General features: G+C 43.1%; 1 protein-coding gene and 4 non-coding genes across 6 annotated transcripts; all 5 read right to left on the bottom strand.

The window, feature by feature from the left end:
• Nucleotides 1-1349: 1349 nt before the first annotated feature.
• Nucleotides 1350-5234, bottom strand: LOC135551698 (uncharacterized protein C6orf47-like). 2 transcript variants are annotated; one of them, XM_064982882.1, is made up of 3 exons: nt 4957-5234; nt 3044-4719; nt 1350-1633 (listed from the first exon to the last, which is right to left on the bottom strand). In XM_064982882.1, exon 2 carries the CDS (start codon nt 3985-3987, stop codon nt 3067-3069), a length of 921 nt encoding a protein of 306 aa, XP_064838954.1. In that variant the 5' UTR covers nt 3988-4719; nt 4957-5234; the 3' UTR covers nt 1350-1633; nt 3044-3066. The 2 variants fall into 2 exon arrangements, with proteins under 2 accessions (XP_064838954.1, XP_064838955.1); XM_064982883.1 differs by lacking the exon at nt 4957-5234 and having other exon boundaries at nt 3044-4949.
• A 2747-nt stretch (nt 5235-7981) lies between these two features.
• LOC135553505 (small nucleolar RNA Z195/SNORD33/SNORD32 family) lies at nt 7982-8064 on the bottom strand. Its single transcript, XR_010457586.1, has one exon. It is a non-coding gene; the product is annotated as a small nucleolar RNA Z195/SNORD33/SNORD32 family (small nucleolar RNA).
• Nucleotides 8065-8635: 571 nt separating this feature from the next.
• On the bottom strand, nt 8636-8715 carry LOC135553511 (small nucleolar RNA SNORD53/SNORD92). Its single transcript, XR_010457592.1, has one exon. It is a non-coding gene; the product is annotated as a small nucleolar RNA SNORD53/SNORD92 (small nucleolar RNA).
• A 913-nt stretch (nt 8716-9628) lies between these two features.
• On the bottom strand, nt 9629-9708 carry LOC135553510 (small nucleolar RNA SNORD53/SNORD92). The gene has a single exon (XR_010457591.1). It is a non-coding gene; the product is annotated as a small nucleolar RNA SNORD53/SNORD92 (small nucleolar RNA).
• Nucleotides 9709-11303: 1595 nt separating this feature from the next.
• Nucleotides 11304-11383, bottom strand: LOC135553509 (small nucleolar RNA SNORD53/SNORD92). The gene has a single exon (XR_010457590.1). It is a non-coding gene; the product is annotated as a small nucleolar RNA SNORD53/SNORD92 (small nucleolar RNA).
• Between the last annotated feature and the right edge of the window lie 542 nt (nt 11384-11925).

Genomic DNA, 11925 nt, shown 5'->3' with positions numbered 1-11925 from the left:
TTAACACTGATTATGATGGAGAAAGACAGGAATAATATAATAAGGCATACTACTAAATATTAAGGCACAGGAAATTAAATACAAGGCAAATAAACCTTATGTCCCAAAACTAACAACAACACAATCAATATAAGCTTTGAAAGAAACCTGAAAAAAAAGGTGCTGGTATCTGTCAAGTAGATATTCAAAAGTTCGTCTGAACAAAACAAAATTAATGTAAAAGAAGTCTAACTCGAGGGAAACAGGATTCTGTAACAATAGAACTGTGAATAGAACTGCCCTAGACGACAACGGTGGTATCACTGGGCCCCAGACGACAACGGTGGTATCACTGGGCCCCAGACGACAACGGTGGTATCACTGGGCCCCAGGCGACAACGGTGGTATCACTGGGCCCTAGACGACAACGGTGGTATCACTGGGCCCTAGACGACAACGGTGGTATCACTGGGCCCCAGACGACAACGGTGGTATCACTGGGCCCCAGGCGACAACGGTGGTATCACTGGGCCCCAGGATCAACGGTGGTATCACTGGGCCCCAGACGACAACGGTGGTATCACTGGGCCCCAGGCGACAACGGTGGTATCACTGGGCCCCAGACGACAACGGTGGTATCACTGGGCCCCAGGCGACAACGGTGGTATCACTGGGCCCCAGACGACAACGGTGGTATCACTGGGCCCCAGACGACAACGGTGGTATCACTGGGCCCCAGACGACAACGGTGGTATCACTGGGCCCTAGACGACAACGGTGGTATCACTGGGCCCTAGACGACAACGGTGGTATCACTGGGCCCTAGACGACAACGGTGGTATCACTGGGCCCTAGACGACAACAGTGGTATCACTGGGCCCTAGACGACAACGGTGGTATCACTGGGCCCTAGACGACAACAGTGGTATCACTGGGCCCTAGACGACAACAGTGGTATCACTGGGCCCTAGACGACAACGGTGGTATCACTGGGCCCTAGACGACAACGGTGGTATCACTGGGCCCTAGACGACAACGGTGGTATCACTGGGCCCTAGACGACAACGGTGGTACACTGGGCCCTACGGTGGTATCACTGGGCCCTAGACGACAACGGTGGTATCACTGGGCCCTAGACGACAACGGTGGTATCACTGGGCCCTAGACGACAACAGTGGTATCACTGGGCCCCAGACGACAACAGTGGTATCACTGGGCCCAGACAACAGTGGTATCACTGGGCCCTAGACGACAACGGTGGTATCACTGGGCCCTAGACAACAACGGTGGTATCACTGGGCCCTAGACAACAACAGTGGTATCACTGGGCCCTAGACAACAACAGTGGTATCACTGGGCCCTGGATCACTGGGCCCCAGACGACAACGGTGGTATCACTGGGCCCTAGACGACAACGGTGGTATCACTGGGCCCTAGACGACCAAGATTGTAGTGGATGTGCTTTGCTTCAGCGCCACTGAATATCACAGTAGAAGTCCTCCAGCCTCTGGCGTTCCTCATTGCAGTATCAGCTGGGCTCAGCTCTTTTCATGGGTCTTTGTCTTTGCATTGGTAGGCTCCCAAAACAACTTCCCTCAATCCCTGCATGTCAGGCTTTCGAAACATCCCTCTTCCCTCCATGTCAGATGATTGTCTGTGGGAGAAAAAGGGCTAATCAGTAAACAGTTTGTGGTTCAAATGCTTTAAATAGCCTCAAGTTAACCATGACAAAAATCACATGGGAAAGTCAGGATGACAACAGCAGGACAAAAAACAGTGGGCCTGTTGCTGCTGTTATTTTGGCCTGCTGTTGCTGCTGTTATTTTGGCCTGCTGTTGCTGCTTGTGGCCGTTATTGCAGCACCCCTTCAGGCAAATAAAATCCCATCCTTTCTTCATACATCATACTGCTCTCTCTATGTACACTGTAATGATATGCATTCCAAAAAAAAAAAAGCCTTTGATTTCTCATTATTTCAAGCTGGTTTCACACCACTTGGAGAATGTCAGTTCTTTTTCCCTCTGGTTTCAAGATTAAAATAGCTCCAAGCAGAGGGTGTTTGTGGCAGTGGGAACATTGCCAACCTAGACAAGAACAGTCTGCATAGTCTGTACAGTTGAATAACCATGAAAACCACAATAATATAACCTCATGAAACTACATCACTGTTCTATACTGAACAAAAATATAAATGCAACAATTTCAAAGATGTTGCTGAATTACAGCTGATATAAGGAAACCAGTCAATTGAAATAAATGTATGAAGCCCAAATCTATGGATTTCACATGACTGGGAAGGGGCGTGGCCAGCCAATCACAATGAGTTTTTCCCCACAAAGGGGCTTTAATAAAGACAGAAATCCCCCCCATCTGACAATCCTGCAGGTGAAGAAGCCAGATGTGGAGGTCCTGGTCTGCAGTTGTGAGGCTGGTTGGACATACTACCAAATTCTCTAAAATGACGTTGGAGGCAGCTTATGGTAGAGAAATTAACATTAAATTCTGTGGCAACAGCTCTGATGGACATTCTTGCAGTCAGTATGCCAATTGCATGCTACCCGAAAACTTGACATCCGTGGCATTATGTTGTGCGACAAAACAGCACATTTTAGAGTGGCCTTTTATTGTTCCCAGCACAAGGTGGACCTGTGTAATGATCATGCTGTTTAATCAGCTTCTTGTCTGTCAGGTGGATTATCTTGGCAAGAGAGATAGGCTCACTAACAGGGATGTAAACAAATCTGTACACAAAATATGAGAAATATTTTTTATTTCAGCTCATGAAACATGGGACCAACACTTTACATGTTGTGTTTATATTTTAGTTCAGTGTATAAGCATGAGCTTTTTTCTCCCTCGCTTAATATGAACTACAACAAACAGGTATATAATGAGTGATAAACAACAAAAGACAAATACAATCATGAGGTTAGGAGTAGAGTCCTTGTACATGCTAGGTACATTTCGGCTGTAGTACAGTCAGGAAAACAGTGTACATCAAGGACAGTGAGAGACCAGAAAATCCAACAGAGAGAAAGAGGGAGAAGAGACTGACAGAACTTACCATAACAAACTTTCATTCAAGGATCATCTTTCCAGTGTAGTCAAGTACATCTCTGTAACTTCCTCATCGTCTCTCACTTCCACATCCTCCACCTCCTTTTCATATGCCTCATCCCCATCTCCTAGGATCACACTCTGCTGGATGCTGACAGAGATGACCAGTGCTTGCACGATGCCATACAACAGAGCAAACTGTAGAAGATACTCTTGGACCAACCAAAGTAGTCCCGCCATTCCAACAGTGGAGACAGAAAACATGGCCATTCCATGGAGCCACAACTTCAGTCCTCCTTGGACCCCTAGAACCTCCAGGACCAACTTGGTAGGGGGGGACACAATCCACAGGAAGCCCACCACCAACAGGTCAAACAGGTGACGAAGGAGGTTGAAGCAGATCTCATAATGTTCCGGAACTATCACCCCATTCCAGGCGAGTGCAAAGAACCGGAAGGCTGATGAGGAGCTCGGTGTGGGAGACGGTGGAGGGGTTCCATAGTCAGAATACTCCCCATCTTTGTCAGAGTCCCATCCTGCACCGACACATTTCGTCTGACTTAGCCCACCAGGTTCAGCTGTTCTCGGCCAGAATAAGTGTGAAGGTGGCAGAATCTTATTCCACCATCTGGAGTCGCCATGTTCTGCTTTCCCCTCAGCCTCCTGCTTTCCCGCACCCAGCTCTTCAACTTCCCTGGACTGGATTTTCTCCTCACTTGCTTCCCAGTACTCTTCGATCAATGTTGTTTGTTCACTTGTTTGTCTTTTCTGTCCGGCTCCCCAAACCCAGGTTGTTAACCCCCCCAAGAAGCCCCAGCTGCCTCTCGTCTGCTGCTCTTCAGTCACTGGCTTGTCCCTCATGGTTTTGTCAGGTCCTGCTTTGCTGCCCCAGGGCCGGTAGGAGATAGCTGGACGCACCCACCCCCAAACTCTTCCTACTACAGCTGTCATGTCAGTTCCCTAAGTTTGGCGCCCTTAATTCTGTCTGGATTTTAGAAGGACTAAAGGACTTAGAGGCTGCAAAGAGTTATTGAGAACGCAATAATGGGGTTAACTTTATATTATTTATTTCCGTTTTAAGATTTTGTAGGAGGCTGTGTTAGACAGTACATTAGGTAAGTCAAATTAACTCTCCTTGCCGTGAGATCACTGGGAATGATGAGGGAAAGTGTGTACCACAGGACGAGTCACATGACACACCTACTGGTGTTAAATCGAAACCAACCACCAACGCCCAAGGGAAAATTCCAATGAGGGTACTCACTAGCTACATGTCGTCCCCAAGACTTTCACCTTTCTTCGCCTAATTTTACTCTTATAACACTGACGTCAAACAAATAAACCATACCAAAAGATTACCTTTGGTTTTGAAGTGATAGAAATAGTTTAGAATCCCTAATATCCGGACGAATTACGGACATTAGCTAATAGCTAGTTTTAGTAGGCCTAGTCTACAGAAATATACTTAGCCAAGTATGTATAATATGTTCCGGTTCTTTCTAAAAGTACATGGCCAGCTAACATTGCAGGGTAAAGACTATTGTTTAGTCGAGGAATGCGACAAGCAAATCTTCCAACTCTTGACAATGAATGTTTTTCTGGAGTTCCTCAGCCTAACGAAAAGCAGAACATATATTTCATCTTCAAATGTAACTGTGTGTAGTCTCTTTTCCACTTCTTGGTCTGGGGAGGGGAAACATTACAATATGAGTCGATAAATAAGTTAAAACTCTTCCTAAGATAATTAGTTAGCTAAATTAGTTCAGAAATTCACCGCTAACTTGCTACTTTTTCTGACATTAGCCTGGTATAGAGTTGTTTGCACAAAAAAAAAAATCTGGCAAAAGTTTGACAACTAGTCTTGTTAAATCAAGTTATTCAGTTGTCACTTAAGTCGTGAGTTGAAAAAGCGACACTCACCTTGGTCTCTTTTAGACAGTTTGAGGCTAGCCTAGTTAGCAAAGACCACCACGTATAAAAGGCTTTCGTTCGCTTGACAATTCAAATGTGTATCTTAACGTTGTGGAACCATCCAACAAATCGACTGGGATAGTTTACAGGTGTTCATATGACATTAGCTAAGTGTCTCGCAAACCTTTAACGTCGAAACGGGAAAAAGTCGCATTCTGGTTATGTGCAAACCTAGCTAGTCACAATAGAACGCACCTGAAACCGGAAACAGTTTACGTACTTCCGAGATGACAGGAACAAAAGACACGGGCCAAGTTGACTGCTCATTGTTTCAATATGGTTTAGTCCGAGCATTCTATCCTCTGCTTAAATAATTGTGTCTACTGTACCTTGTGTGAAAACCAGTCTATAGCAAGGGCTATTCTTTAAATACCTTGTGTGAAAACCAGTCTATAGTTGGGTAATCACTAGGGCTATCGAAACTAATACAGATACTGCAGCTATATGGAACATGTGTATGTGAAATGCTCAAACATAGATGCTGTCCTCAAAACCACTTAGAAAGCAATCTTTGAATTAAAACATACAACGGGTTGCATATTCATAAGTTCACTTTCGAGACCAGTCGAGCACATTTGTTACTTGACTAGTACCGTTCATTCTCGCTGTTGATTAGTCTGTTATAACATCTAATAGGAACTGTATCAACTCGTTTAAACGTAGGTGGTTGCTACAACAAAAAATTTAGCACAGCATTGCTGCCTGCCAGCACTAATGAGATTCAAGCAACGATCACCAAGAAAGGCAAAGCATGTAATTCCATGCACGCCAAAACAAGTTTGGTAACTTCACCCCAGACACTTAACTGCAGCTCCCACATATGAAGGAAACGGATGTAGGCAGATGGGGACTGAGGGCAGAAATCTCTGTATATATTCCTTTGTACATGTAACCCCCCCCCCCCCCGTTGGTAAAATATACTTATCACTTAAAAATGTGTAAGTGCAACACACAACCATGCCCTCACAAAATAGTGCAAGGATGACCATTCATTCTTTATTCAAATGCTGCTATCAAATTACTTTGGGGCGGCAGGGTAGCCTAGTGGTTAGAGCGTTGGGCTAGTAACCGGAATGTTCAAACCCCTGAGATGACAAGGTACAAATCTGTCGTTCTGCCCCTGAACAGGCAGTTAACCCACTGTTCCTAGGCCGTCATTGAAAATAAGAATTTGTTCTTAACTGACTTGTCTAGTTAAATAAAGGTAAAATAACATAAAATTTAAAAAGTTCATTTATCAAAAACATTTTTTTATTAACATCAGCAGTTGTCAAAGTACTTTACTTGGGGGGGGACTGTAGTTGTAGGGAGTCCAAGGACAACACCAAGAGGAATACCACCAACATGACTTGACTCTTGGCAAATTAACTTTGATTTGATCTCCCAAAGTCGCCATTGGCACAAAATACAGCCATGGATACACAGTCCACACAATGAAATGCCTCCTGGCGAGCAGCTCTTTTCACGACGGACGCTCTTCAACAAGTGTCGGCATCATCCTCAAGTCCTAAGAAACATTATCACAACGTTAATCACGTAGCATATGAACAATTTATGAAAAATTTCAATCCGTGTCAGTGCACTGTGAAAGACTCATAGGAAATCAGGGACTCTAGTATATTCAACACATAAAAGCCACAGCATAGCTACAAGACAGAATCAGTTTCTCTTTTGTACTGACTGACCTGTCAATGTCCTTAAGTGATCCTGGTGTCATCTGTTGTCATCTGTTGTCTCAGCAGGGCAATACCTCAACATTGCAAACCTGCAAGTAAAATTGCAGCAATTAGTACCATTACAAACTGCATATGGAATAATTCCACATCTCCCTTAAGAAACAGTTGCCTGAAACATTGCAAACCATTAAGGGGAAGTTATCAATGACAACTGTAATCCGTTGAGGTAAGACTACTGGATAAGCTTAATTAACATCTCATGTCAGTACCACAAAAATGTGTAAATAATTAAGGAACCGAAATCGCAGTCATAGAAAACGCTCTGAACAGCTTCTACCGCCAAGCCATAAGACTGCTAAATAGTTAACCTATCCAGATAGGGACAAACAAAAAAACACCAGTCAGACTGTCAGGTAAGAACATCTAATTCACCAGCCATGTTGGCAGGTGTTCACACTGCGCGCTACAATGAGAGAATTTCATAAAAAAAGTCAGAAGTCAGGTGGGCCATGAGAGTTGTGATTTATAGCTAAATAGATGCAGCAGTGTTTCAGCCATTTTGTTTCATATCTGGTTTTGCACAAATATGAATCTAACGTTATCGCTAGCCCACCTCACGCAGCAACACTGCCTGTCTGGGCTACCGAGTGACACCAACTCACATTTTACACCAGATTATTTCTCACGCTTTGAAGACAAAGGCAGCATTCGGCATGATTTTTGGTAACTGCATCAAACACATTATGACACCAAATGTGTAATGGATTCAATTGGGGGACAATATTTTGGGTTGTGTAAAGCAGGGCAGGTTTAGGCTGTCATTTTGTATTCAGATTTAGTTAGTGGTTTAATCTTTCACAATAGCTGATCAGAACCATTCCCATGCACTACAATGGGCTAAATTAGACAATTAGGGTGCTTCTCAGCAACACCTATTCCCAGTACCCCCCTTACAATTACACTATTAGTTTATATCTGTTTGCAAATAGCTAGTTTGTCTTCTCTTAGGAAGTTGTGGCTAAAATAAATATTGTTAGCCGCTAATGCTATTCCCTGGTTAGCTGGTTTGGTCAAAGCAAACGTAGCTAGCTAGTCTAAACTGGTACAAATCCTGGCCTAGATTAGCATGTTTTTTTGTAAATAGGCCTTCACTCACCCAGTCGAACTTGCATTGCCACAACGGCAGCAACACCGCCAAGTAGATTGCCACCAGGCAGCTGGACCTGGAAGGTCAGAAACGTATTCAAGTCAAGACAATTGCCACAACCCGGGGTTCAGATGATTCAAGGAGGTTGCTTTATGTCTCAGATGGTAGTGCATGTAAAGTATTCTCATGGTCGTTAAACTCAAATACGTTACTGTGGTAAACATCACTGACAAGCATTTTTATTTTATTTTTTAAGTACTTTGATAAATTTATCTACAGCCTAGGGAATTATTGCTTCACAGCTAATGGTACTCGCGAGGCATGGAGCCACTAAACCGCAAAGGCGATTACTTTAATGCTCACCAAATATCAAGGGGGTTGGAGCCTTGCAACAGAATGTATCCATCTTCCATCCCACTTTCTGTCTACAAAGTAATGAAAATCATTAGAATCAATAGAAACGTTGAATTCGTGCATGTTAGGACAACCCAGCATGCATTTTCAGTGCACTGTGAAGTTAACTTCATGTTGTATTCAGAGACTCTAGTCTAGGAAATCATCATTAATGCACACTGATGGAACTAACTTCCACGTCGGCTTTGTATCGCTCTTCTCTCATCAATTAGCTGAATACTTACAGGAGTTCGCCATCTCATTGGGATCCAGCCATATCTTCTTCCCTCTGGGCAGGACACTGGAGGCAAGTCTCTCTGGGAGACTGAGCAGGCTGTGTTAGAGATGGAAAGATTTAACACATGACAATATGTATAACAATCTAACTTGAATGTCTAGTGTGAACAGCAGTTAAATCAGATAGCCAAGAGAAACATGACATCACAAATGTCAGCATAGATTGCGAAACCATTCTCAGAATCATCATGTTTAACCAATAACTCAGTTGATTGTTATTCATACTGATGACCACCTGGAACGCAACTGTGCCAGGAGTCATCTAGTCATTTGATACCACCCTGACAAATTGCTATGTTTGACAAACTGAAATTCTCAACACAAATAACCAGCGAGCAACCATAAAGCAAGTGCCTGGGAACTATTCTCCTGTCCAGAGATGTCCGAACTCACCATCAACGGATGCAGTTTCAGATGCACAGCACTCAGAAGTCATCTTGTCCATTATCCTGAATGTGACGTTCACAATATGAGAGCAGGAATATATCTTCAAGACTACTCAATTCATTTACTCTCGTCACATCTCATGTCATTGTCTCAGTGCGCTGCGAGAAAGCATCAGTTTAATTCAGGAACCGAAATCGCAATCATCATAGACACTGACGATACTAATGGCATTATCGCATCACAGCCACTTGTAATCTGACGCATATTGTCACGAATAACACTTTAATTCTTACCAAGTATAACTTTGGTCATCGATGGGTTGGAGTCCTGCGACAAAATGTCCGCATCATTCTCAGTCTGCAAAAGTAATGAGAAGCATTAGAATCAATAGGAACTTCCAACTTCCTAAATGGTAGGATACCCAGCATGCATTTTCAGTGCACTGTGAAGTTAACTTCATGTTGTATTCAGAGACTCTAGTCTAGGAAATCATCATTAATGCACACTGATGGAACTAACTTCCACGACGGCTTTGTATCGCTCTTCTCTCATCAATTAGCTGAATACTTACAGGAGTTCGCCATCTCTTCTTCACACAGGGCAGAACGTTGGAAGCCTCTTCTGGAGCATGCTGTGTTTGCAATGGATAAAGAGTTACACTGTTATACAAAAGGTAATGTTAACAGTCCAACTTAAAAATGTGTCCAGTACGATCAACGGTTAAATCAGATAGCCAAGAGAAACATGACATCACAAATGTCAGCATAGATTGCGAAACCATTCTCAGAATCATCATGTTTAACCAATAACTGTTGATCGTTAGTCATACTGATGACCACCTGGAATGCAACTGAGCTGGGCGTCAGCCAGACATGGAAACGCCATCCATTCCTAGTGCCGAGCGGGTTTGTGCTTCCTCAGGATGTTCTTTTAAAATCATTAAAACGAACTACACGTCATCTGGGTTGTAATGTTGTAACCAGAATAAAACCAAAGCCCCATGACGGTAATGACTGACCATGACTGCTTATCATTTACTAACCATCAGTTATTCACATCTGATTAAAATAACAGTTTTTAAGTGTTGTTGTATATTACATGCGTTTTATTTGAGGACCACTATTTAGAGTCCAAGTCATCTCATCTCTACAGAGCGGTTGTCCATGCGGCCGGGTACGTCCTATTTTAGTAGTTGTTTCAAAGTAAAAGCATACTTGACTGCAGAAAACCAATGTCTCGCTATGTGCCCCCCCATCACACATTCTTTCTTACTACGTAGCAGGTGTTAAAAAAAATTTTTTTTAAAGAGTAACAGACCAGACAAATAACTGCAATGGATTATGATCATTGTAGTTATTAGCATGTTCTCTGCACTATGTAGAACATTGGCCAGCTACATCGCACAGTACGGATTGATCTGATGCATCTCTAGAGAAACTAGGGTAATGTAAGCATTGAGCACAGAAAAAAAGTGAAATTAAAACAATCAACTAGTTTAAAAAAAACAACTGACATTACAGTTAATCGCTCAGCACCATGTTGACATAATGCCGCAATGTACAAATCTAGTCAACACAAGTAACCAGCTGGCTAATGAAGTAAATGGCTGGGAACTCTTCTCTGTCCAGAGATGTGCGAACTCACCATCAACGGATGCAGTTTGAGATGCAGACCACTTGGACGCCATCTTGTCCATTACCCTGAAAGAGACCAAAACCCACCCTTTTAAAATTAGTGGTGTTCTCAATATGAGAACTGGATTAAAAACCTAAATTGATTTGACTCGCTAACTCGTCACATCTCATTGTCTCAGTGCGCTGCGAGAAAGCATCAGTTTAATTCAGGAACCGAAATCGCAATCATCATAGACACTGACGATACTAACGGCATTATCGCATCACAGCCACAGGTAGGCTGATGCATTCAGTCGTAAATATTTGACAATTACTTAAGCTTACCAAGAATCATTTGACATCAAAGAGTTAGCGTCTTGTAACAGAATGCACCCATCGTCCATCCACCATTCTCAGTCTACAAAGTAATGAAAAGCATTAGAATCAATAGGAACTTCCAACTTCCTAAATGGTAGAATATACCCAGCATGCATTTTCAGTGCACTGTGAAGTTAACTTCATGTTGTATTCAGAGACTCTAGTCTAGGAAATCATCATTAATGCACACTGATGGAACTAACTTCCATGACGGCTTTGTATCGCTCTTCTCTCATCAATTAGCTGAATACTTACAGGAGTTCGCCATCTCTTCTTCACACAGGGCAGAACGTTGGAAGCCTCTTCTGGAGCATGCTGTGTTTGCAATGGATAAAGAGTTACACTGTTATACAAAAGGTAATGTTAACAGTCCAACTTAAAAATGTGTCCAGTGTGAACAGCAGTTAAATCAGATAGCCAAGAGAAACATGACATCACAAATGTCAGCATAGATTGCGAAACCATTCTCAGAATCATCATGTTTAACCAATAACTGTTGATCGTTAGTCATACTGATGACCACCTAATGCAGAGGGTCAAACGTCTAGTCACTGTCCCAACTGAACTCTACTCTAACCAGAGTACCCCCCCCCCCCCATGTGCATTTTACCACTAAGTCTATGGTCTCATGAGTCCTGAAGTACAGCCTGTGGATGGGTCTAGTATCCCTGGTTGGGAATCACTGAACGGATGGAGCCAACTTCCCAAGACCCCATTTTTTGTCTCCCTCTTGACGCCACAAGAACTCACCAAGTGCTAGAGCCCGTTTGGAACTGCCCTCCATTTTCCTGAAAAGAGAGCCCCCCCAAAGTGTTACATTAATTTCGTTTTCTATAAAAATGAAAGGAATGGGTAACGTTAATTAAACACTATTGGGGGCAGTGTGTGTCAGTGCACTGTGAAAGAACATCACTGTAAATCAGAGACTCTAGTCTAGTGAATCATCATCAACACTCCCGTCTCCAAGCACGTCATTATTTCAGTGCTAGCTAACAATCTCACCTTGAATACAGATCCTAGACTGCTT

This window comes from Oncorhynchus masou, chromosome 13 (assembly GCF_036934945.1).
Source record: "Oncorhynchus masou masou isolate Uvic2021 chromosome 13, UVic_Omas_1.1, whole genome shotgun sequence".
NCBI lineage: Eukaryota > Metazoa > Chordata > Actinopteri > Salmoniformes > Salmonidae > Oncorhynchus > Oncorhynchus masou.
Note: the sequence above shows the minus strand (reverse complement) of the source record. Positions and strands in the feature narration are given on the sequence as shown.

What these genes read in the sequence shown, in the direction of transcription:
- LOC135551698 (XM_064982882.1), bottom strand. Translation starts at nt 3,987, where the DNA reads ATGACAGCTGTAGTAGGAAGAGTTTGGGGGTGGGTGCGTCCAGCTATC.